Here is a 27,537-nt window from a genome sequence, read left to right as displayed (position 1 = left end):
TTTATTCATTGTGTTTCTGTTGACTATTAACTGTCTATTATGTTTCAGCTCAGCTGATTTGGGGTAGACTGGGTACAGTTGAGACATAGAGTTGAGACACCTTAAATAACTTGCGTGCGCAGCAAGCACAACTTGTGATTTTTGCTGTGCACATGCGTATTAGTGTCCTCTTTGATCGTGGGAAATTTGAACAACGGACGCATCTCCGATCCGAAGATATCGGCAAAAGTTTATTTCTTCTAAGATAAGACGTTCACTTCACCATGCACACTCCACAATGAATAGCTTATTATCCTTATGTGACTGTTAAACGTCACTGGTGTCATCACAAACGTTATTCTGTGCCCTAAAAACTGGCATATTTCATGGTATTGTGTCATGCAAGATCATTGCAAAATCTAGAGAAATGTGCAAGGTGGCCAGCGGGGTAAGTTGAGACACACGTGAACAAACTAGCACAGCAGGTTCTGCTTTGGGCTCAGGAAAAGTTCCTGTCCCTCAGAGCGGTTCACATTCCTGGGAGAATGAGTGTGGGAGCAGATCTATTGTCCAGACAGGAGGTCACACAAGGGGATTAGAAGACCAGTTAAGAAATGCTGGACTTTCAGCAGATGTAATAGAGACCATTCTGAATGCTAGGGCTCCCTCCACCAGACGATGTACACCCTTAAGTGGTGTGTCTTTGGAAGGTGGTGCACTATACACCATGCAGACTCAGTTCACTGCGAGACATTTCAGTGCTGGAGTTTCTGCTGGAGAAGCTGTCAGCAGGCATATGTCCTGCTACTTTCAGAGTTATTGTGTCCGCCATCTCGGCTTGCCACGCTCTGATTGACGGTGTTTTAGTGGGAAAACTCCCCCTGATTGCCCATTTCATTCGTAGAGCTAGGCGACTAAGGCCTCCCATCAGAGTGAAAGTTTTCTCTTGGGACATAGCCGTGGTCCATGAGGGGCTAGTCGATAACCCCTTTAAACTACAGCGCCAGTCAAGGTTTTCACTCTTACAGTAAGATGTTTTTTTTATGGCTATCTCGTCACTAAAGAGAATTGGGGATTTGCAGGCTCTGACAGACTTTGCCCGGGACTGGTCAAGGCTATTTTGCAGCCTCACCCCGACTATCTTCTAAAACTCCCATTTTTGACCATGCATCTGGTCATTCTTGACTCCTTCTGTCCTTTGCCGTTCACAATGCCTGTGTCATGAATTGCTCCGAGACAAGACAGGGTAATCTAAAGACGTAATCCAAAGTACAGCCAAGGTCAAACACAGGCAGGTAGTCAACACTAACAAACACAACAAGGCAGGGAACACAGGCAAAAGAGTAATCCACGGAACAGGCAAGAAATCCAAAACCAAGAGACTTGAAACCAGGGAGAATGCTCGGAATTGGAGTGTAACACTTGTAGCGCCTGGACCAATCACACACACAAATTATTAATTTTATCTAATGAATAGTCCGGCAAACTCACTCTCCCAACAAAGGCCAGTGTAACTTCCCCCGAAACTAACATCCCAATGAAGCTAACACCACTGGCAGGATTTTTACGACCTCTAAAAGGGAATTCCTGAGAGTTGTGACACTCACTTAATAAGGGGAAATAAACCCTGTTAATCCTATATATATATATATATATATATATATATATATATATATATATATATATATATATATATAACCACTTGAGAAATGTATAAACATGTATATAATTTTCACATCTCATGTTTTCCTTCTGATGTTGTTTGGGCCTATGTTTTCTTGTAAACTCTAATGGGTTAATGTTTCCGACTTTGCATACTATGGTTAGCCAACATCATATGGCATATTTGGTCTCTATAACTTGGTACTTTGAAGATCGAAATGACTGTGTACATGATATGTCGATAACAACAACATATTATTTTTACAAGAATCTTTCAGTTTCTTCATCGGCTACCAACCCTCCAGCAGGCAGATGCAAATGAGCACCCTTGAAACAGAGCCATAAACCAAATTCTCCCGCCTGGAACTTCCACCTTTCTTATTGGCCGAGCCAACCCTGAGAGGCGGGACCTTTCTAAAGCTTTAAATTGCATCGACTCCCACCATTGACCCTCATGAGCTGTGTCCCAATGTGAAAAAACGAAAAATGAACGGTTGTTAGGCTATTTTTAAAACGCAAAGTTGAGCACAAAAATTTGAATTTGAATTGTAGGCCTACACACCAAATGCTGCGCAAAAAAATAAATAGACGCATTTTCAGATTTTTGTTTATGACTTTTTTCCCGTTTATTAAATATTTGAAATATTCACAAATTAATATGGAAAAAATCGGTTTTACTGGTTTTCTAAGGCCAAATTAGAACCTGGAAATTATATTCGAATTTGTTAGTTTAAAAGTGGACATTTCAAGCTTTGTATAGGTTGGCTATATTTTGTTTCAGTTAATTTTTTGAGAGGCGCTCCAGTTCATGGCGATCATGAAAGCGCGCCCGATTCTTTTATTTTATTTTACAAAAGCACAAAGTTTTCTTGTTATTGTGAGTTTACACAAATAAAATTGTGTATTTTTATAAATTTATGTTTACACATAAAAATATTGTGAGTAAGGGACGGATTGCACAACCGTCACCACGGATTTTTTTTTTCTCCCACAGATGGAGGGTTTTTCCCTCCATAATACGGGGTTGAAATATATATTTACCATATTCATCATCTGTCCATTTATGCTACATAATAAAAATAATACACTAGCCTACAAAATCGCATCATAGCCTATATAAGTGAACATTTGAACCATATGCCTATGTAGGCTATGTTTTCTTTTCTTTTCATTACATTATTTACGAAAGTTAACACCCAATACTTGAACAGTTTAAAGTGTAGCCTAATCTGGAAATTCAGGAAGCAGCTTCTGAATTGGGACGCAGCAAACCAGCTCTGGCCATGATCTTGGCTATTAAAGCCGAAAATACATGCTGAAACATCCTCACCATGTCTTCCAGTAAAATATAAACAAAAAAAATGACAATAGCCAATTCTGGATCCATAGCTGTTTATTCAATTGTATAAAATTAATTATCAGAATGGCAGCTGTACTCTCGCACCGTTGCTTGGCGCCAGGAGCGGTAATCGGGAACACCTGGAGTATACGCAAATTGTAAGTATACTTTTAATGAGGTGCTTGGAAAATGATAAACTGATGGTTCTTTTCATAGTTAAATGGATCTTTTCCATAGTTCAATTTCCTCCCTCCGGTTTCATTCTGTCACTTTAACCATCTACCTGAATGCATGAATGAATGTGTAATTGTTTGTATGTTAGTTATGTTTTCGTGTTTTTGTTAAAACTTGTGCACAATATGTGTTTGGTTTTGACTCCCTGCTTGCATACAAAGTTTAATTTACGATCTTGACCCTGTTACATGCTCTAAGTGGTGTACATGCTAGGAAAGACTTATTTTTCTGTAGAAATGTAAGATGCCCTTTTCTTAGAATAAATGAATAATCAAAAGAGTTCGTTGGACGAACTGCTTAATTTATTGTAATGTTAATTTAGCAACCTCAAGTTAATCATATTAACTGATCCAGATATTTATAATCAATTATGATGACCAGTTATTATTGATTACTAATATTTAATTTGCTACACATTAAACAAGACTTCACCGATCATGAATGAGAAAACTAGGCTTATATGGGGTGAGCTAAACAAGATAATGAGACACAGCTGAATGTGATAATGGATGAAGAGTCCGGGCAGTGAGTTATGGGAAATGTACTTTGTGAGGGAATGATAATAGTCTGATGTAGAGTGCCCTCTGGTGGCTCTCAAGGTGACTGTTACAGCAACTCCACTCACTGTGTCCAGTTCGTGCTTTTCAGATTTACATCCACTGCACTAGCAAGTGGTATAAATCAGAGCAGCTGTTCATTTGTCATGGGGGCTGTAACCAGGGGGCTTATCAAGGTTGTGTCTAAGGCCCTTCTCATGTTTGCGCGCACACACTACACAACCATGAGGGGTCCAGACACTTCCAGTGTGGCAACGTTTGTATTATCATTCCCATAGAGCTCTTCACGCACCATTGAGAGTAGCTTTTGAAATGGAATGTCTCGGGTTACTTGATTGCAAACCTGTTCCCTGAATAAGCGGGAATGAGATGCTTTGCTTCAGTGCCGCACTGGGGGTGTGTTCAAGATGTTCTTCACATAAAGTGACCTGATGAGCGCACTTGTCGCGTGTCTATGTATAGCATCTGACGTGCGCATTCCGATGACGTTATCATCAGAGGATATTTAAGCCCAATTCTTTGCTATGTTTGCCACACGTGTCAAACAAAGGAGATTTCCTTATAGCGCTCTTTGCGCAGCATCTTGTTCCCACTTTTTCATGGTACAGGGTTACAATCAAGTAACCCGAGAGGATTTCATGAAACATAATCAGAATAAGATTGTTATGATTCTTTAGGGTCTTCATGTAAAGTTTGTAACATACTTTGGTTAAAATTCCTCAATGGTTGTGTAAAACAACACCCTTTTTAACTCCTCAAAAACAGCTCTGTTCACAGTGATCCATTTCAGTGCATGTCTCTTTAAATGATAATGAGCAACTGCTCACCCAACCCCTCTCTTCCATGGGGGGTATTGATACAAGACACATACAATGCTGCCTTGCCAGACAGTATACAAATGGCTGATGGCGGAAATATGTGGTTCCACTTTATTTCGATAGTCCACTTTAGACATTCTAACTATAAATAACTTTGCAACTACATGTCAACTAACTGTCATTAGAGTATTAGTAGACCGTATGCTTAATATCAGCTAAAACCTTATTTTGATTGTCCCCCAACAGACATTCTACTGACTATAAGTAACTTGGTAACTACAAGTCAACTTATTCTACTAACCAGAACCCTAATACCTAACCATAACCTAACAGTCTACTGACAGTCTACTACAGTCTACTAATACTCTATGAGAGTTAGTTGATATGTAGTTGCAAATTTAGTAGAATCAAAGTTAGTAGAATGTCTAAAGTGGACTATCGAAATAAAGTGGAACCAAATATGCTAATACGAGACAGTCTGTCAGGGGTCGTGGGCGGATCATGAGCAATATGACATCATATTGCTCAGAAAATCCAAACGGCTTGATTATTGGGAGTGTTTAGGCTTTTTGAGGATTAAAAAAAAGGAGTGAATGGATTTTTTTTCATTGTACTTTCACGCACTGCAAAGACACATTTATATGCAAACACCATATAAAGTGAATTTTGCATCCGATCCTATTTGAAATAGACTATTTGAGAACTTTTTAGAATTTATGTTTGTATTTATATATGAAGATTTTCATGAATCTGGCCTCAATGAGGTCATGACACAAACAAAGTTCAATTTTTTACCTGGCGAAAACATTGCATTTGCTACCTTGGGACAATATGAACAGTTATTTACACTGATACTGAATATTTCTGGTTACATCATGCCTGTACCATGTTAGTTATAATTAGAGCATTTGTAAGTGTGGAAGGTCAGTCAATAAGCTCGCACTGAGCAAACAGCTCCTCTGATTGGCCATTGCATTCATACACTCAACAGTCTATGATTGGCTAAAATGCTCAATGCTGAAAAAAAACATGTCAAAAGTAACATTTGACAGAAAGATTTCCCTCAGCAGCTTTCTGCTGGTAAAAGGAAGAACTGTGAAGGCTGTCCAACAAAATACAGCTTAAATCACATGTGTTGAAGAACTGTAGCGTAAACTGTTGAATTCTTGAAGGTGTAAAGGCGCAAGACAGTATAGTATAGTTGGGATTTTGCTGTAAAAACACGTTTTATGTACAGCTAGCAGGGGAGCTCCAGTAAGCATATACATCTCCAAAGTGGATTTACAGAAATATACATCTTAAAGACGCTTGAAATTTTAAATGTCTATTTACATCTAACAGGAAAATCTTCGATAAGTGTTGCAGATGAGCACATCATATGAAATAGACATCTGATTGAGTGATATACGTATGTGTGCTATTATGTAGTAGAATTCACTGTTGTCAACACTGCTTAAATCTGATAGTAACTTTGAACTATTTAAACAAAAAAAGACTTCAGTGTGTAGGCGCACTGGCAACGGTTAACAGGTTTAACTGTGTGTCTGTTTAACTGTAAGATGGCAGTCAGAGATAAAACCATGTTCCTAATTACCATGGGTATATTGTCTCTAAAATAAATAAAAATAAACTATAAAATTTTTAATAAAAATATTGTAAACAAAATACATATGTGTATTATGTATCTTTATGTACCCTGATCTTCATCAGCATAACAGTCTGATTCAAATGTAAATATTCTAATCCAATCAGCCGGACTATTCAACGACTGTGACAGGGGTTCCGAGAGCCATTAGAATAATGGGTGAGAGTCTCAGTAATCTGACTCATTTAACTTACAATAGAGAGAACAGGCCTGGCAATGAATCTCTTGCTGATAACTCTGATATCATCATTTATACTTCAAATGCTAAATTCAGTCTACTAAACTTTCTCAGTTTATATACTATTGTATTGGAACCTAAATTTAACATTTAAGATATTTGTAACACTGGTTCAATTGCCCGTTTCGAGTTCGATTGCTTCGAACTTAGATTACAAGAGAAATTGCTAATATTTTACATTTTTTCCGACCTCCGAACCAAACTGAAGCGGGCAAACCACCCTTTTCCGACTGAGAACCATGGCCTCGGACTTGGAGGTGCTGATTCTCATCCCAGCTGCTTCACACTCGGCTGCAAACCATAATGAGGCCAACACAACAACATCATCCACAAAAAGTAGAGACAAAATCGTGTGGTCCCCAAACCGGACACATTCCGGCCCCTGACTGCGCCTAGAAATTCTATCTATAAAAATTATGAACAGAACCGGTGACAAAGGGCAGCCCTGCTGGAGAAGTGTGATCCCCGTGTAGTTGGAACATACCCTCCGGTCCTTCTTGAAAAGAGGGACCACCACCCCGGTCTGCCAGCCCAGAGGTACTGTCACTAACCGTCACGCGATGCTGCGGAGGCGGGTCAGCCAAGACAGCCCCACAACATCTTGAGATTTGAGGTACTCAGGGCGGATCTCATCCACACCCGGTGCCTTGCCACCGAGGAGCTTCTTAACTACCTCGGTGACTTCAGCTTGGAGTTCACCTCAGAGCCCTCGGCCTATGCTTCCACAATGGAAGACGTGTTGGTTGGATTGAGGAGATCCTCAAAGTATTCCTTCCACCGTCCGACGATATCCCCAGTTGAGGTCAACAGTAAACAGTGTTGGTAGGGCACTGCGTCCCCCCTCCTGAGGTGCCGGACGGTTTGCCAGAATCTCTGCGAGGCCAATCCATAGTCCTTCTCCATTGCCTTGCCGAACTCCTACCAGGGGCATATAGCCCCGGACAACATAGCTCCTAGGATCATTCGGGGTCATATAGCCCCGGACAACATAGCTCCTAGGATCATTCGAGTACTCAAACCCCTCCACCACGATAAGGTGGCAGTTCAAGGACGAGGGGGAAATGACTGTGGTGGAAATTACATTTCTGTATTTTTTTGTGAAAAGATGGAAGATAGCTTCACTGATTATCTTTACATTTATAATGCGTTTAGAATTTTTTTTTTAGAATTGCCTTTACAGCGACTTTTTTATTGCTTTTTAAAAACACCTTTGAAGGTACAGCCTGTTTGGAAATTATGTAGAATAAATATATTAACTGATCAAGCAATATTTACCTTGAGTTTTCTTCATTTGTTGTTGATGAAAATTGTAATTCCCTCCATGTCCAACATGTGCTCTGATGTCACTGAACATTTCCATAGAAACCACCTAAACAATCTTTCACACAAACATTTTAAAGGGACATTACAGTGTTGTGGTGGAAATGACACCAATACTGTGCGACAGCTATATTTTGTATAAAAAGTAAAATTGATAGTGGTCTCACATTAAATACTATAATGTATTTTTATTTATTTTACTAGTGCTTAAATCAGGTAGGCTACATTAATAGTTACCAGATAAGTCATATTTTAAATTGTATTTTCATTGTTGAAGTTAGAAAGTTTTTTAAGGTGGTTTTATTGTTAGTTTGACAAAGAAAGAGGAATTTGTCCAAAATTATATGTATTTTTAAAAATATGACCAAAGAACATAAAAGTGCCCATAGTCTAAGAATCACCCAGCGACGTAATGTATGAAGCACAGCTCACTCAAAAGTCATTTTCAATCAGCATTCTGTTAGTCGATCTGAAGAATTTGAGTGAAAAACTTTTAAAAAATGTACCACACACAAAATTCCTATTGAAATGACTGGAATTCACCTGTGTCATTTACTCACCCTGAAGCCATCCTAGGTCTATATGACATTCTTCTTTCAGAAAAATACAATCGGAGTTCTATTAAGAAATGTCCTGGCTCTTCCAAGCTTTATAATGGCAGTGAATGGCTGTATGTCTTTGGAAGTCCATCAAAGCCCATCTATTCATGATAAAAGTGCTCCTAAACTCTTCAGGAACAGGATTGGGCACCCCTGTCTACAGGCTCACAGCATCCCGAACATCAATATTTTAACGATTCATAAAAGCTGAAGAATTGTCTGACCCTATGATCTTTGTTATAGAGGAAAAGTTTGTTCTGTATATTACAGCACCGTTTGTTGTTTGCTTTTGGCATCTGATGGAGCTTTTGGGCCCCGAAACAGTGACATCAGACTTAAAGGGTTAGTTCACCCAAAAATGAAAAAAAATTTCATCAATTACTCATCGTCATGTCTTTCCAAACTCGTAAGACTTTCGTTCATCGTAGATCATACTATTTGAATTCGTGATTGGTTGACTGCCAAAATAAAATCTTAAACTGAGCAATAAAATAACATTATTAACTGGTTAATGGTAATTTCAAATAAGCATTTCTGTTTAGTACGTTTACAGTTTGGTTTTTGTTTGTTCATGTTAAGATGTCATTTTTGTTCCTTGAACCGGTTCTGAGCCCTGCTTGGCAGGGATCTTGGCATAGTTTCCCGAAATACAAGTTTAAATAGGAATGAAAATCTCTTGTAGATCTGAAAAACAGTGGCATGCAGGGTCATCTACCAGAAAAGAAAAGAGCATGGCAGAAAACAAAGCTCCTGCACATTCTCACTTTATAACCCTTTAATGGAATTTGAGTTCCTCTAATTTCCCCCAAAGGACTGAATACAATGTGCTTAAAGGATCCCATGAGCAAGAACTGTAAAGACACAATGGTTCCACCAGTAATCCTATTAAAGGAGAAAGATATTTTGAAGTTTTGCATTTTTAACATTTTTAAGAAAATACTATTTTAGTTTTTCTACTTCAAAAGTTCACTTTTAAAACAAGCCGTTACATTGTATTTATTTGTGATATTTACTGGCAATGTCTCAATTAAATATTTTGCAAAGTAAATCCTAAGTCACATTTTTGTCAGTGTAGACACTGGGAGTGATCTGGTTTTCATGAAAGCTCTTGGATAAAATGCATTTGAAGATTTCATACCTTTATTGTCAAGCCTACCCTGCAGTGTTTTTTTGTAACAGAAAATTTGGATCCAAGGCTTATTTTTATAATAAATAATACATATCAGAGCATGTGTATTAGAAGTAATAATACCAGTTGGACCCAACATATCTCAACACATCTGTTTATTGAATCAGTTTATTGATTTTCAGGGAATGTAAAAAAAAAGTGATAATTGCATTTAATTATTACACAAAACTGTGTGAAATATCAGCCTGTTGACGTAAAAGGTAAAGAAAAGAACACAAATATGTATCATTCAAATTTTAAAAATCATCAAACAGCCTTTAGGCCCAATTCATATACCCAAATCCATATCCATAACTGTGCAAACAAATTCCCTCAATCCATTTAAAATGAAACAGAAAAGAAAAGTATTTTAACAGTTGCTTGACCTGATCACAAAGAAAAGGGGGACTATTATAGAGGCCTCAAAGATGCTTAATGAAACCAAACTGCTTTAGTAATGTAATGGTCATCAGCTGGAGTGCCCTTGAGAGCCACCAGAGTGCACTCCATATCAGACTATTGTTATTCCCTCACAAACTACATCTCCCATAACTCAATACCCGGACTCTTCATCCATTATCACATTCACCTGTGTCTTATTATCTTGTTTAGCTCACCCCCGTATAAGCCTGGTTTTCTCATTCACTCACTGCAAAGTTTTGTATGTTGTTGCACTGCATTTCTGAGCATTCTCTCTGGTTTCATTGTCTCTTGGTTCTTGCCTGTTTCATGGATTCCCTTTTTGCCTCTGACCCCTGTTTGTTTGTTTGGCCTACCTTCCTGTGCTTGTAAGACCTCCGTTCATCTTCGGAACACAGTTTAAGATATTTTAGATTCAGTCCGATTCAGTTTAGCTTTTTGTCCCTCCATTGAAAATCTATGTGCGGTATAATGTCCTTGTCCAGAAAGGCAATAAAGACATCATCCAAGTAGTCCATGTGACCTCAGGGGGTTAGTTAGAATTTTTTGAAGCATCGAAAATACATTTTGTTACAAAAATAACAAAAACGATGACTTTATTCAGCATTGTATTCTCTTCCGGTTCTGTTGTCAATCCGCGTTCACAAGCCCAGTGACGCGCTGACGTAAGACGCTGCTGACGTGTTATCTGGTGCGTCCATGTATTCGGGTTCAAATAAATATGTCTGGTTAAAAAAATGCAAGTCTTCCCCTGTGTCGAAATCCTTAGGCATGTTTGCAAAGATTGTTTTGTTTACAGCGTGCGTCTCCCTCAGACTGTAAACGAAGCTCGGGCGCACCAGATAACACGTCAGCTCGTCTTACGTCAGCGGACTCATGAAAGCGGATTGACAATAGAACCGGAAGAGAATACAATGCTGAATAAAGTCGTCGTTTTTGTTATTTTTGGAACAAAATGTATTTTCAATTTTTCAAAAAATTCTAACTAACCCACTGAGGTCACATGGACTACTTTGATGATATCTTTATTGCCTTTCTGGACAAGGACAGTATACCGCACATAGATTTTCAATGGAGGGACAAAAAGCTCTCGGACTAAATCTAAAATATCTTAAACTGTGTTCCGAAGATGAACGGAGGTCTTATGGGTTTGGAACGACATGAGGGTGAGTCATTAATGACATAATTTTCATTTTTGGGGGTGAACTAACCCTTTAAGACAAGTTTTTATATTTTTATAATGTACATTGTACATAATTTATCATTGTACAGTTCACCTCTAAATGAATGTAGAAACAACATAAAGAAAAAAAAACATATATTTTAAATACTTGTTTAATTACATCCTTTTATAAATGAAGGCCAGTTTCACTGACACTCATACAGCTATAGATATCTTGATGAAAATGATTTCATCACCAATTTTAAACATTAATTTTAGCCATTTAACATTACAGTGTAATTGAAAGCTATCTTTTTTTTACATTTATTTGGCTTCAAAAACTATATATTAACTTTTAATTATCTTATGTTTAATTTTAGTAAACTTAAAGGATTAGTTGTATGAATTTATTTCTTCTGCTGAACACAAAGATATTTTGAAGAATGTCAGTAACCAAACAGTGTTACCAAACCAAACCAACCAAAAAAAAAAAAAACTCAAACAGGTTTGAAACAAATTCATGGTGAGTAAATGCAGAATTTTCATTTTGAATTGAACTATTCCTTTAAAACCATCCTCACATAAACCCATAATACATGTCATATTTACCTGTGCCTTGTTAAATATATAGATATTAAATAAAGTTATCAAACAGTCTTCACTGCATACAATTAATTAATTATAGATTAATCATTGTTAAAGCTAAAAAGCTATATAGTCAAACACAATGAGTAATTTTCTCTGTTACATCTGTTCTTTGGTTAACGTTAATGAATATATTCTGTGCACACGATACTGACGCGCGTCTTTGAGCGTCGTGTGTGTCACATAACTCCCATCTATGTAAATGTCATTTGTAAACGTGGAAGATCTGTCAATAAGCTCGCACTGAGCAAACAGCTCCTCCGATTGGCGATTGCATTCACAAGATACACTCATTTGCTACAATGCAGAAAAAAAAATCAAAAGTAACAATTTGACAGAAATATTTTCCTCAGCAGCTTTCTGCTGATTAAAGGAAGAACTGTGAAGGTAGGTTTTCAGTCTGTTAATTGTTGAATCAGTTCTCTCCCTGTTTGCCACTAAGGTTTCTAATTGATTTGAGTTCAGGTGTGTCCTTAATTAGTCTCATTAGTTTCTCTGTTTGCTGTCTATTTAAAGGTGCTGTATGTAACTTTTTCACTCTACTAAAGCATAAAAATACCATAAAATGTTTGCATATCTATTGAGGAAACATGCTAAGTTCACATAGCCTACTTGTTTCTCTAAAAAAAAAAACACTTCTACAGCCAACTATTTTACTTTAAAATGTGTGTTTTCAGGCTGGAAGGTTTGTTATTGTTTTGGTCTGTGATACTGTTGCCAATTTGCCAATTTTCATTGTCCATTGCACTCGTTCTTGTTGCATGTGATCAAACTAGCAAACCGTTTAAGCGCCGTCAAGTCTGAGGCCCTGTTTACACGAGAACACTCGTGGGTGAAAACGTACAAATATTTTATCAGATGTGCCTTTCGTTTACACGGCGATGGCGTTTTTGGCCCGGCTTAAAAACGCAAAAAAGTAAAACCACCCTCCAGAGTGGAAATCTTTAAAACGCAAGTCTGCTCACTGTGGCTCTCTGACGTAAACGGTACGCGTTTACGTCACAGGCATGCGCCAGTACAGGAAAATAACAACCAAAATGTCGGATTATTACCATACGTCTGACCTTCAAGTTGCCCTAGCAGCTCTGATAAACGTACAAGGAGTCCTTATGCTGTTCGCTTCGCCATGTTTTCATTTCACGCTACTAGAGAGAGAAGTAGAAGGAAGGTTGTACGCAGGTGTGCAGACTTGGTGTTGTTGTGTGGCATTGCTTCACATTGCCACCTAGCCGGCTGGAGTGCATACTACATCGAATTTCACACACTTTTGCATCACCATATGCACGCAGATCCCCCCCCCCCCCCCATAACACTCGTCTAAACGCAGAATAAGAAAGTGATAACGCAACGCCACTTTTGCATTTTCTCTTCAGATCGTTTCCGTGTAAACACAGCCTGAGGAGCAGGTGGCGGAAGAAACGATGAGCTCTGATATTCGACTGCAGTACCTATTTTGACCACTAGTTGTCATTCTTACACACTGCACCTTTCAGCCTCATGTTTCTTTCAGTTCTTGGTCAGTTCTACCTTGTTTAGTTAGTTAGTTGTTCTGTTCCTGTTATTCCTGTTGTTGAGAGTGATTTGAGTTTTTTTCTAAATTAAGACTGCTGCACCTATATCCTGCTTCCTCTCTTCTGCAACCAGTTGGATCCAACATGTCATCTTTTGAATAGTTTTTTTAAATTTTTTAGATCAATTTGAATATTGAAAGTTAAAAAAGCTTTAATTGCAATAATTAAACAACAAACTACTGTGTGAAATATAAGCCTGTTGACTTGGATAAAGAAAAATATCACATGTATCAATCATATTTTAAAAATCATCACTGTGACAGTTTTTAACAGTTGCTTGACCTGATCACCAAGAAAAAGTAGACTATATAGCTTCGAAAATCAAAGTAGGTTAGAATGTTAAAAATCTAGAAAAAAATAACCTAGGTTATCATAAAACAAGAGTCTGAATTTAATGGATAATTCTGGTAATTAACACCTCGAGTCCGTTTTGTAGTTTGTTTTGGATGAATTACAGTGGTGAACACAGAAATTTTGAAAATGGGTCCTGTCTCGACTTTTTGATTATTTTAGAATCGTCTTTGACCGCTTCAGAATGGCTGTCTATGGGCATGCACAAACATGTCCTTAAAACAACCCTTAACGTTTGTTTTCAAAACTATGCAACTCACCGAGTGGTTAGTGGTGTTCGTTGATGTTCCAAAACAAGCAGCATAGCCAAAATACAGTTTCTGTCGTGTTTTATTTGGCATTTTGTAAAATCGCATTGATTTTTGTTGGAGGACTCATTGCTCGTTGATATTACTGCGCTAACGGAAACGGAAAAGGGCTGTTTACATTTTGTTGTAGTCTTTTTCGCTCGGTTCTACTCATAGACAGTAAAAGAAATGGACACAGCGACCCCATTGATTTCAACGGAGAAGACTGAAGCCCAATTATTGCACTTCCTGTCTGATGGCTTCTGGCAACCCGTTCTGCTACAATGGCGCCTCCCGCGAGGCTTCAGTTTCTGGCTGATGGATTACCCCCTTGTTTCTACTCCTCTCAAAAGGCTAGACCTCCTGTGTTCCGTACAGCGTCCTTGTATGGCAAAGTAGTTGTTGCCATCAAGTGGTCGGGAGTGTGCTAACGCTTCAGACTCAAATATCGAGCGGAAGTTTATTCGCGGTTGTGAGGTATCTGAAAAAATAGTTCCACTATAGCAAATAACACGGATTGCAATCATACATTGCGCCGATATATTTGTTTTTAAACATCAACGAACACCACTAACACTTGGTGAGTTGCACAGTTTTGAAAACGAACGTTAAGGGTTGCTTTAAGGACATGTTTGTGCATGCCCATAGACAGCCACTCTGAAGCGGTCAAAGACGTTCCTAAAATAATCAAAAAGTCGAGACAGGACGCATTTTCAAAATTTCTTCATGAGGTATATAAGTAATGCAAAATCAGAAAGAACAAAAAGCAATAATTGTCACTCGTCCAGAAGGGTCTCAGGTTTCTCGTATTCAAATAATTTAAAGTCTGTTTCATAAAGATTGTACAGCTTTCTCCTGTCAGCTATGGAAATGCTTGCAAACCAGTCTCGAAGCCAGTCTACTCCTGTCCTGTTTTCGTACCCTGGGGGAAAGTGAATATGATTATCCAGCCCAAGAATCCTCAACAAATGTTTTGTATCATCATCAAGAGTTTCCAGCTTTCCAACAAAATCATAGTCAATTTGGCACGGATGGCAGAGTCTGTACATCTGCTGCCAGTGTTCATTGAATGGATTCTCCTTCTCAGTCAGTGGATCTAACAGGTACTGAATAAAGTGAGTAAAGGACGGTCTGATATCTGCTGCGAAGGCCTCTTGAGCAGAATCAGGGGGGGATGAAATATTAGCATAACGCTGAAGCATTGTGGAGGCATACTCCGTATAGAAATACTCATCTGGCACAGCAAATTTGTTCCGGAAAGCAGAAATAAGACGTACAAAAGGATCCCGTACAAAAAGGAACTTTGTGTAATTCTTTAGTTTGTGATGCATTAGTGGACGTGAGAAACGACCATAGCGCCTCCAAAGCTTGTTCAACGTCTTATGTACTGTATGATTATGTATTACCGGTAAAGGTATGTCAAGAGGATCCAGATATGGAGCTCCATTAGCTGGCTTCAGGTTCTGGCTGAGCACAATCATGACTCGTTTCCAGTTGGTACATGCTACCTTTGGTACAAAACAGTAAATAACACCATGATGATCATCCACAATGAGATGGTCCAGGGCTTTATTTGGAATTTGGTCAAATCGGATTAATTTCTCTGCAAAATTCAGGCTGCTATTGGCTGAGCAAAGCTCTCTTATCATGCGTCTACGATGTGCTTGACGCAGTTTGAGGTGTGTGAAATCTTGTGATGAAGCCGTGTGTGGGTAAAAAGTCTCATATCTCAAATCATTCCAGAAAATGATGAAGAATGTGACAAATACTGCTCCCAAGAAAAAGAAGCACTGGAGTTGCCTTTGCTTTGCCATATTTGCTGGACGCTTATTCCAGATACTCAAAAGAGATTTGAATATTGAGAATTCTGGGGAGAAACACAAAAAAGGACTTTATGATGAATTCTGAATTTACAATCTACAACCACAAAATATGATTAATCACTATATCTAAACTCACAATGTGAACATAGCACACATGCTCTATATCTTTCTGGCGGACTACACTATTTTTTAAACGATGTTTTGGTAACACTTTAGAACAATGGTCCGTCATTAATAGGTAACTATGCAGGAAGTAATGACGGACAAATGAGTAGAACACATATTAACACTTCAGCTACCACTATTGACTCATTGGGGTAACACTTTTTATTAAGTCCATGCTTATAATGAATTATACCTCCATTTATACTTAAGTAGGCCTATTACTATTCTATAAGTATTTTTATAAACTCATTATGACCAACTGCATTATAAGAACAGTTATAATTCCATTTATATTATCTTTATAATTACGTTATTTAAGTCATTTGCATTTTCAATGTGCTTGCTCATAATCCATTAAACACTGATTGTCAGTCATGGTTCCATGAATGTAAAGGTCACATGCATTGCCGTAATATTATTAAGTTATAGTTACAATTACTTTTTTGTTATTCAGATTTATTTCTGTCAAATAGGGGAATATATTGTAATTAATAGTCATATTGTGTTCTTATAAATACTTATTGTGAGTGATAATACAGTTACTAACCTCTATAAATGCATCATTGATGGCTTTAAGGCAAGTGAAATCATAGGATCCAATTTTCCTAGCAAATGTTAAGAAATGTGAAGATGTGCTTATTATACATTTTAAGTTGTTTACTTGTCAATGTAACTAATGAACAACAATTCCTGTAATGATATAATAGGGGGAAAACACAGAAATCATTAATACAAACAGTTGGAAAAAAATGTTTCTTTTTTAAAGGGTAACTAAACCCTAAACCAACTTTTTTTAGTTAATGATCCGTAAGTCTGGGGCTTTATTATTGCTGTTCATTGATTCAAGTAATTTTTTGGACATTTGGGTTTAAAGTGTTTTAATTCTACAATATATGGTGTAAAAACGTCTGAGTGCTGCCCTCTTCAGGTTGAACGGTGGCTACTGCAGTTGAATTTTCCTATTGGATGTTGCGGTGGTTCATGACGTAAGCATCAACCAGTTAACCACACCCTTGCCTATAGAAAGACGCGTCTCAGGTGCACGCCCCCCCTCTCCTGGGCTCTGCCCACTTTTCCAGCATTTTTCAAATATTGCCAGTGGGTGGAGTCAGGCTCTGACCAGGGGTTTAGTTACCCTTTAATGTTACTATCACAGTCACCAGCTCAGTCACCCTCAGCACTACACTTCCCGTCATCCTCCCTGGCTCACACCTGATTACACTCCTCTATCACCTGCACCAGCCAGCCATCATCCTCATTATCACACCCTATATCTTCAGTCACTTTCCTCCCCATCATTGTCTGGACTCGTCAGTTAACCAGACACACCGACCTCACCAGATATCACCTCCTCACCTCATCTATCAAACCTGATTCAACTCATGAGCTCATTAGTAGAGACTGCCAGACCTGAAATGGGTGTATCAGATATAGGGAGACATACAAAATGTGCAGGGCTGGTGGTACACCAGGACAGGTTTGAGAACCTCTGATCTAGAGCAAGTTAAATCATCATCTGCATTTCCCTGTCTCCATCAATTCACCATAGCCTGGTTCCTATCATTTCCACCCATGCTCTCAATTAAGAACCTGTTGATATCACTCACCTGTCTGTTTCCTTCGGTTTTGTGACAGTTACATACTAGCAAAACAATGCTGCAACAATATTTTTAAAAGTATTTCAAACTGCTATAAGCAATACCATGCGTTGTCACGGTATACAAATTCATTGTAGCCTTCTCGTCGCGTGTTTTTGTTGTTGTATGCATGCACGTGCGCTGTGGGTGTGATTGTGTGTCATTGCCTAATCCACTCCAGCTGATCATCTTCTCATTCACCAGCTGCAGCCCATCACACCACTCTATATATACTTACCGTTGTCTCATCCCTTTTGTCAGATCGTTGTTTGATGTCTTCCCTGTCGGTGTCACGTTCCTGTCTGCCCTCCTGTTCGTGTCCTGTGATCATCATTGCCGTGTTTGGAGTTTCGTCTTTCACCGTCTTCACGTTGGACTGTTTCACCTTCATTCACCGCACCATCTCATCCGGTTCTGGTCCTGGCCATTGAAGTCCCTGCGCCATCATTCCACGCCCGTTGTCTTGTGACTTTGTGTTTCCCGGATTCCAATAAATTGTCGACTTGCATTTGCTTCCTGTGTTCCATCCTGATAGCATGACAGAACGATCTGACCGTACAATGGAAGCAGCGAGTGCGTCAGCCGCGTCATTTGAAGAATTCATCCACCACAGTATTAGAAGGATGGATTCCCAAGAGAGGAATATCAACGACACGGGTCGTGCAATTCAATCCTTGGTGGCGCAGGTGTCCGAGCTCACCCAGCAGATCCAACATCTACGAGCTCCCACTGCGCCGCCCACACCAGCTGTTCCCCCCACACCACCTGAGAACCCTCTCCAGTCGGAGCCCCGCCTGCCAGTACCAGAGTCGTATTCGGGTGAGTCTACACATTGTACATCATTTTTGACGATATGTTCTATGCACTTTGCACTCCAACCCAGAACTTTTTCGACGGAACAGGCCAAGGTGGCCTTCGTTTTGACCCTCTTGACTGGAAGAGCGGCGCTATGGGGAACAGCGGTGTGGGAGAACCAAGACCCATGCTGCGCCTCGTTCCAGACACTCTCCGCCGAGATGAGACTGGTATTTGACCGAGCGCTCGCGGGAAGAGAGGCGGCTAGAGTACTGGCCGACCTGCGGCAGGGGGACAGGTCGGTCTCAGATTTCTCAATCGAATTTCGGACCCTGGCGGCAGAGTGTCAATGGAACGAGGAGGCGCAGTGGGACATGTTCCTGCATGGGTTGGCTGACCGCGTCCAGAAGGAGATCTACGCCCTGGACCTCCCCACTTCTTTAAATGGACTCGAGTTAGCGTTGCGGGTGGACGCTAGAGGATGACACGGAGTGGATTTTCACTCCTGTCCCGTCCCACTCCCATAGAAAGAAATCTTGTCCCGTCCCACTCCCAGACCATAGTTTAAAAAATAATCCCATCCCATCCCGCTCCTGGTAAATTGACTCCCAATCCCATCCCGCTCCTGTTTAAACTGACTCCCGCTCCTGTACCGCTCCCATATACGGCAATTTTCGCTTGATGAACGAAGCGATGCTTGCCTGATTCTTTCCCGAATTTGCCTTGCAATTGTGCCTCTTCAGACCGCTCGTCCCTGAATCACTTGCGTACTTGACTAAGACTAAGCATGTCTTACAAGCAGCGTACATTGTGCTATCACCGTCACATTCTACTCTCATAAACTTAATTAATATTTCAGACTTTCCGACTAGTTCTTTGAACTTAATAGACATGTCATTTCTGACTTTGCGCTGTAAATCATTTTTTGCCACATCGACTTCTCCGCGGCTGTTAGCTCCCTCCATCACTACTCTTTGAATTTCGGCGGTAAGCCGTGACAAAAAGCACTGATGGCTTTTGGGACGGCTGGGTCGTGTAGTTATTTTTTAATTGCGTTACATTGTAGGCGTATTAAAAGGAAACTACAAAATGATGCATTTACTTTTTTCTTTTTTTGTCGTCTTTGCTATTGGTTGATTCCCGCTCCCGTCTGCTCCCGTTAACCATTTATCCTGTACCGTCCAAATCCCGTGATTGATAGCAAAGATGACTCCCATCCTGCAGGAATCCCACGGGAATCCCGTGACCCGTGGGATTCCCGAAAAAATGTCAGCCTCTAGTGGACGCTCGACTATCCAGAGTCGAACGACGAGCATTGTCCACCCGCACGCCTGGCGGAGCCGAGGGTCCACGGTTCAGCGGCGGGGACGCGGTCAGCCCTGTCTACGATCACGAACCCATGCAGGTAGGGCGAGCTCGGCTTTCCCGGGAGGAGAAGGAGAGGCGGAGGACCCAGGGCCTCTGTCTTTACTGTGGAGGTACGGGACATTTTGCCTACAACTGCCCGTTAAAAGGCCAAGCCCGATAGTAAGCATGAGGCTACTATCGGGTGGGATCTCCGCCGAAAAGACCTCATCAACATCCACGCTCCTCCCGGTTAGACTAAGATGGTCAGTGCACCAGAACAACTGCAAGGCACTTCTGGACTCCGGGGCTGAGGGTAATTTCATGGACTATACATTCGCACACAAGCTTTAAATCCCCTTCAAGCCCCTCACTCACAAAATCGCTGTACATGCACTGAACAGTCAGAATCTCCCCACCATTTCATTCATCACTGAGGACATCACACTCATCACTTCTGGCAACTATCTCTTTTTTTTACTGGATTCACCCCTGACACCCTTCGTCCTTGGTTACACCTGGCTCCTCCGTCACAACCCTCGCATAGACTGGCATCATAACGTCGTGCTGGAGTGGAGCAAGGAATGTCATAAGTCTTGTCTTGTGTCTGCCTGTCCGTCTGTCTCTGTTTCTATGTTTCAGGAGGAAGCAGGGGATTTGTCTAACGTGCCCACGGAGTACCATGACCTGAAGGAGGTGTTCAGTAAGTCTCGTGTTGCTTCTCTTCCTCCGCACCGTCCCTATGACTGTGCTATAGATTTAGTACCAGGTAAGTCTCCGCCCAAAGGCAAGTTATATTCGCTTTCTGTCCCAGAGAGGGAGGCTATGGAGAAATATATTTCTGATTCTCTAGCAACCAAGTTCATCCGACCTTCCTCTTCTCCAGCGGGGGCGGGGTTCTTTTTTGTGGGGAAGAAGGACGGGTCTCTGCGACCATGTATTGATTACCGGGGGTTGAACAACATCAGTAAAGAATACTTATCCTTTGCCGTTGATGTCTTCTGCCTTCGAGAGGTTGCAGGGAGCGTCCATCTTCACAAAACTGGATTTACGTAACGCTTATAATTTGGTCCGCATTAGGGAGGGGGATGAGTGGAAGACTGCTTTTAACACCCCCAGGGGGCACTTTGAATATTTGGTCATGCCGTTCGGGCTGTCCAACTCCCCAGCAGTCTTCCAGGAATTGGTCAATGACGTGTTGTGAGACATGATAGATCAGTTCATATATGTCTACCTGGATGACATATTGATTTTTTCTGCTTCTCTCCAGGAACATGTGCAACACGTCCGACGAGTGCTTCAGAGGTTGCTAGAGAATGGGCTTTTTGTCAAGGCGGAGAAATGCGATTTTCATGCACAGTCTGTTCCTTTCCTAGGGTACATCATTTCGTCTGAGGGAGTGCGTATGGACCCTGAGAAGGTTAAGGCTGTGGTAGAGTGGCCAAGTCCAGATTCCCGTAAGGCCCTACAGAGGTTTCTGGGGTTCGCCAATTTCTACTGGCGTTTCATTCGCAACTTCAGCCAACTAGCCGCACCTCTGACCGCCTTGACCTCCCCCAGAACGACGTTCAGGTGATCAGACACAGCTGAAGCTGTGTTTGCCAAACTGAAAGGCCGCTTTGTTTCAGCCCCCATCCTTATTGCCCCTGATTCTTCACCTCAGTTCGTGGTGGAGGTCGATGCGTCAGAGGTGGGGGTAGGTGCAGTGCTGTCCCAACGCTCTCCTGCAGATAAGATGCATCCCTGCGCGTTTTTGTCTCATCGCTTATCCCCAGCCGAACATAATTACGACATTGGTAACAGGGAGTTGTTGGCAGTCAAGTTAGCATTGGAGGAATGGCGCCACTGGTTAGAAGGGTCGGGGGTACCTTTTATCGTCTGGACTGACCACAAGAACCTAGAGTATATCAGAACTGCTAAAAGATTGAACTCCAGGCAGGCTCGGTGGGCACTTTTTTTCGGTCGTTTTGATTTTTCTCTCTCGTACCGCCCGGGTTCTAAGAACATCAAACCCGACTCTTTATCTCGCATTTTTGATCGCTCCGAACGCCCGGTTACTCCCGAGTGCATTTTACCCGAAACCCTATTTGTTTCCACACTCACATGGGAGGTCGAATCGAAGGTCAAGACGGCCTTAGAAGGGGTAACGCCTCCGCCCGGTTGCCCACCTAATCGTTTATTTGTGCCGGAGGGATTACGGTCTGACGTCATTCAGTGGGGTCATTGTTCCAACGTGGCTTGCCATCCAGGAGTTAATCGCACTAGTTTTTTAGTCAAGCAACGATTCTGGTGGCCACTTATGGCTCGTGACATTCACAGTTTTGTTTTGGCTTGCTCGGTTTGTGCCACTGGTAAGACTTCTAATCGACCCCAAGATGGGTTACTTCAACCGCTGCCAGTCCCTTCAAGACCCTGGTCCCATATCGGCTCTAGATTTTATTACCGCCCTCCCGCCCTCCCAGGGTAACACAGTCGTTTTGACCGTGGTGGACCGGTTCTCGAAGGCCGCTCATTTTATTCCCTTACCCAAATTACCCTCAGCTAAGGAGACAGCGTTGACAGTCGTGGACCACGTCTTTCGCCTTCTTGGCCTCCCGATGGACCTGGTCTCCGACAGGGGTCCCCAGTTTGTGTCCAAATTTTGGCGAGAGTTTTGTAGATTACTGGGAGCGACGGTTAGTCTGTCCTCAGGGTTTCATCCCCAGAGCAATGGCCAAACCGAGAGAGCCAACCAGGATCTGGAGAGGGTGTTACGATGTCTGGTTTACAAGAATCCTTCCTCATGGAGCCAACAACTCTCCATGGTGGAGTACGCCCACAACACATTACCAGTGTCGGCCACGGGCCTATCTCCGTTTGAGTGTAGTTTAGGTTACCAGCCACCAATTTTTCCCAGTCTGGAATCCGAGGTCGCGGTCCACTCCGCTCACGCCTTCGTCCAGAGGTGTCACCGCACCTGGACTAGAGCCCGTGAGACTCTACTCCAGGTGGGGGCGCGCACCAAGGCCAAGGCCGATCGCCACCGGTCGAAGCCTCCCGTATACGTCGTTGGTCAACAAGAAACATTCCGCTCCGCTCCGTTTCTAATAAACTGGCTCCCAAATTCATTGGCCCGTTCACTGTCGCCAAGATCATTAGTCCGGTGGCAGTCCGCCTCAATTTACCTCCAGCGTACAGGAGGGTTCATCCCGTTTTTCATGTCTCCAAAATTAAGCCTGTGTTTCATTCTCGTATTCACCCGCCAGTCCCGGTTCCTCCCCCACCGCGACTCGTAGATGGGGGGACCACATATTCGGTCAATCGCATTCTGGACTCTAAGCGGAGGGGACGCGGGTTTCTGTACTTGGTGGACTGGGAAGGTTACGGTCCGGAGGAGAGAGGTTGGGTACCTGCTAGAGACATTCTGGATCACTCCCTCATCGATGATTACAATCGACAGGTAAGGGAGTCTGAGAGCGCCAGGAGGCGTTCTTAGGAGGAGGGGTACTGTCACGGTATACAAATTCATTGTTTCCTTCTCGTCGCGTGTTTTTGTTGTTGTATGCATGCACGTGCGCTGTGGGTGTGATTGTGTGTCAATGCCTAATCCACTCCAGCTGATCATCTTCTCATTCACCAGCTGCAGCCCATCACACCACTCTATATATACTTACCGTTGTCTCATCCCTTTTGTCAGATCGTTGTTTGATGTCTTCCCTGTCGGTGTCACGTTCCTGTCTGCCCTCCTGTTCGTGTCCTGTGATCATCATTGCCGTGTTTGGAGTTTCGTCTTTCACCGTCTTCACGTTGGACTGTTTCACCTTCATTCACCGCACCATCTCATCCGGTTCTGGTCCTGGCCATTGAAGTCCCTGCGCCATCATTCCACGCCCGTTGTCTTGTGACTTTGTGTTTCCCGGATTCCAATAAATTGTCGACTTGCATTTGCTTCCTGTCTTCCATCCTGATAGCATGACATGCGTATGGCTAGAAGATATCTCTGGAACTATTTTATATTTGATCATTAATAAATCAGTGTAAAATTAATTATAAGCATGCTCATTGAAAAAGCAAATGCATGACTTAAGTATATCTAAATGCAACTATAACTGTTCTTATAATGTAGTATTGATCTTAATGAGTCTTTATAAATATATTTATAAAATAGTAATAATTATAAGTATTAATGGGGCTATAATTTATTATAAGCATGGACTTCATAGAAAGTGTTACCCTAATGTGGAAACAAGATGAACTAATCAGTAAGTAATATCAAATTTAGGAATGAGATATGTCCTTATTAGTTCATCAATAATTATGTAATGAGAGTGGCATAATTAAGAACTAATAACTAACTATGACAATTTATAAAGAATTGCTTATTAGTTTCTAATCACAACATTCACATGTCTGAGATGTAGGGATGTTCAAATGATCCTCCTAAGGCTTTCCCCTGTATGTTTCGGGAAAAGATTAGAAGCATCAAGAGTGTCAAAAACAGCGCCATCTTGTGACAGGTCAAATTTATAGCAACCATATTTATGAGTAGCTGAGTGTGCAGCACCGTTAATAAAAGCCTGACAACGCTAAATGTTCAGTTTTCTGACAATATAAATCAGATAGTAAAGTGTGGCAATAAATTAAATGTAACAATTATATTAATACTAATTCCAAAAATGCCAAAAGAGTTGCTTGATGCAAGTAAATGATGGTCTAATTATTTTATGGTTTCTGCTGTTTAGGCCTATGTGTCAGAATGATCATGTAATAGGATTATTTAAAAAAAAAAAAAGTTAGTAAATGGACTTACACTTCCAAAAACATTTAGAGTAGTGGTCTGGGTTCAAACATTCCGACTCGCAAAGTGAAACATTCACGTGACTGGAAAGAAAGCGAGGCTTCGTTTTTCGTTGATCGCGTGTTTCTCTGAAAACAATACGCGCTCCGAAAGGAGCTTCACTCGGTGTCAAATGTAAAATCTCAGTGAGAAGTGAGCAATGGACTTTTTTTTACTCTGAATATAGTTTTCACTTTAAAATAATAGTTCGGATCACTAGCTGTCCTCGAAGAGTGACTAACACTTGTAATTAGTGATGCATTGACTATATTCAGAAAAAAAAGATGATTAGGCCTACGTCTCACTAGGCTACGTTTTGAGCTAACGTAGACTTTGAATGCAGACTTTATAATACACAGAATGCGTGCAGTAGCCTACTTTAAAATATTCATAATTTAGAACTATATAATTAGGCATGTAGCTAAGACTGATTTTGAAAGAAAGAAAAAAAGAAATATTTTAGTTAACACACACACACAGGGGAAAAAAACAATAAACAGCATCATTTAAATCCAGCATGTTAATTGTCACTGTAGCCTACATAATTATCATATTTTAGTCTGACATTCGCCAAAACAAAATAGTTATGAATCATTGTCATGAATCATTGTCAATAGTTATGAATCATTGTCATTGTCAAATTTAAATAGAGATCATTTCCGACTAACTAGCGCGATTCAGTGAAAAGGTGTTCGGTGGTGGGGAACAGTGAAATGGTAGGCTAGTATGTCTAATGCGTTACTGATATCCTATAAAGTAAAAAAAAAAATATATATATATATATATTTTTTTTTTAACTTTATAGGATATCAGTAACGCATTAGACATACTAGCCTACCATTTCACTGTTCCCCACCACCGAACACCTTTTCACTGAATCGCGCTAGTTAGTCGGAAATGATCTCTATTTAAATTTGTTATTCCAAAACTAAATAGGCTAATGCTAAATGGATGCCTTGAAACTAATACAAGCCTAAATTACCGCATAAACATACCAGTCCAGCATTCGTTTTAGCTTTACTTATGGGTTCAACCCAAACGAAAACTCAGTTCTCACCTTCAATAGGAGACCATTTCCTCAGCCTGGTGGTGTTCGAATGGTGCAGCCTATCCTATCCTTCTTTCTCCGCAAAAAGGAGCGGGGGTGTGTCTGTAGCGAGTGTTTAACCTGTGTTGTTTTTTCCCCAACACACGGATAATTCATACTTTGCAGTCACGTGACTACCATGGATACCTGACAGGTGTCGTGCCAAGGTACTTACCCTGAATGGAAATGTATCCCCGGTCGCGGTGGCGCGCTCGCATTCAGCAGAACGTGTGCCATTGGTTTGACCAAGGTAAATGTAACGATAATACGTGAATTGTTTAAGTTATCGTTTTACTATTGTTGTTTTATCAACGAGGTTTAGCAAAGACGTGCAGCTATCACGTGGCCCATCTATCAAAATTAATTATTTTATTCTTCTGAAGGCTAACGATCGAACTTCATTGCACTGAATTGAGAATGTCTAGTTACTGAAAAACCAAGACGACCATACCGTTTCACTCATAAAGCAAACAGCCTTTGGATATTAAATTATGGTGAATTATTATCAAAATTATTTAATAATGTATTGCACTTAATTAGTAGGCTGGTCAATGTCATACACAAAAAGTGATTGTACAGATGATGCCTATCTTCACGTGTTTTATTTTGTGAATACGTTACATCATGTATAATAACAGCAGGGAATATGGACACATTTCTTGTTTCGACAAAAGTTGTAGTGGGATACAGATTTTTTCAGACTGTATATTCAACCTGCCAAAATATGTATCCCCCCTCTAAAATCTACAGATGATGGCCTATCATCAAGTGTTTTATTTTGTGAATAATTTACATCATGTCTAATAACAGCAGTGAATATGGACACATTTCTTGTTTCCCGACAAAAGTTGTAGTGGGATAAAAAAAATTCAGACCGTATTTTCGAATTGCCAGTATATGTATCCCCCCTCTAAAATCTACAGATGATGGCCTATCATCAGAGGGGGTACCAGGATGTCATGTTTGGAGGGGCATTTGGCTTGTTTGGGGGCCAACATAAACAATTGAAAAAATCGGCGCAAAATTAAGCTATACTACACACAATCTGTTTTAGTGCAGATCTTTTTCTAAGCGAGGAACCCAGAGATAGGCACAGGGCCCCTATTAGACTATAGGGCTATCAAATAAAAGTTAATCAAACCAGGTCAACATTAATAATATGATGATGATGATATTATTATTGACAGATTCATATATATCAGATCACGGTGATTGCCTGTGTTTGCTTGTGAGAAGACGTTTGTGAGTTTCGCCAGTTAGTAGCTACTTGTAGCCTCTTATAAGATTCTTTGTGAATGCGGTCCCAGGTAAACAATTTTGATATGCTCATTTGAACAGTATGAGAACAGTATTTGAATGTTATTCTCTGGTGGCTTTGGATAAAAGTGTCTGCTAAATGAATAAATGTAAAAATGTAGGCCTAGATAAAAGGAAACATATTAGGCTACATGCAGGGGGTCAGGAGACCTAGAGAGTTGAAATAAAAGCTATTTTTTGTGAAACTATAAGAATTGAAATTATGATATGATTAGCAGAGGCAACATAACTTTTTTTTGTATATATATATATATATATATATATATATATATATATATATTTAGTGGTACTTATTCATGGATTTAATCAGGTCCCTGATACATCCAGTGTATCCTATCTACAGGACCAGTCTGCGGCTAGTCTTGGCAAATTCAGAAACAAATCGATTCATGTCCTGACCTTTTGTGATTTTCTTTTCGTGTGCCAAAATGACCAAATCTCTCTTCCTTGAATGCAGCATTGATCTTCGGAGAGGGGTGAGAATGCGGCTCAAGGTAGAAAAAGAACTTTCACATGCAGCTGAGGACACACCTATGATGAGTGCTGTGACATACAGCT

The 27,537-nt window shown here is 40.6% G+C and overlaps 1 protein-coding gene across 1 annotated transcript; it reads right to left on the bottom strand.

Moving 5' to 3' along the window:
* Nucleotides 1-14,771: 14,771 nt before the first annotated feature.
* Nucleotides 14,772-25,801, bottom strand: LOC143714021 (carbohydrate sulfotransferase 12-like). Its single transcript, XM_077204925.1, has 2 exons — nucleotides 25,633-25,801; nucleotides 14,772-15,862 (listed from the first exon to the last, which is right to left on the bottom strand). The coding sequence occupies exon 2, from the start codon at nucleotides 15,807-15,809 to the stop codon at nucleotides 14,772-14,774; it is 1,038 nt and encodes a 345-aa protein (XP_077061040.1). The 5' UTR covers nucleotides 15,810-15,862; nucleotides 25,633-25,801.
* Nucleotides 25,802-27,537: the final 1,736 nt, after the last annotated feature.

Source organism: Siphateles boraxobius, unplaced genomic scaffold (assembly GCF_051911475.1).
Source record: "Siphateles boraxobius isolate OS27281-9 unplaced genomic scaffold, OSU_SipBor_1 53, whole genome shotgun sequence".
Lineage (NCBI taxonomy): Eukaryota > Metazoa > Chordata > Actinopteri > Cypriniformes > Leuciscidae > Siphateles > Siphateles boraxobius.
The sequence above is the reverse complement of the archived record's forward strand: the minus strand, read 5'-3'. Positions and strand labels throughout refer to the sequence as shown.

What these genes read in the sequence shown, in the direction of transcription:
- LOC143714021 (XM_077204925.1), bottom strand. Translation starts at nt 15,809, where the DNA reads ATGGCAAAGCAAAGGCAACTCCAGTGCTTCTTTTTCTTGGGAGCAGTA.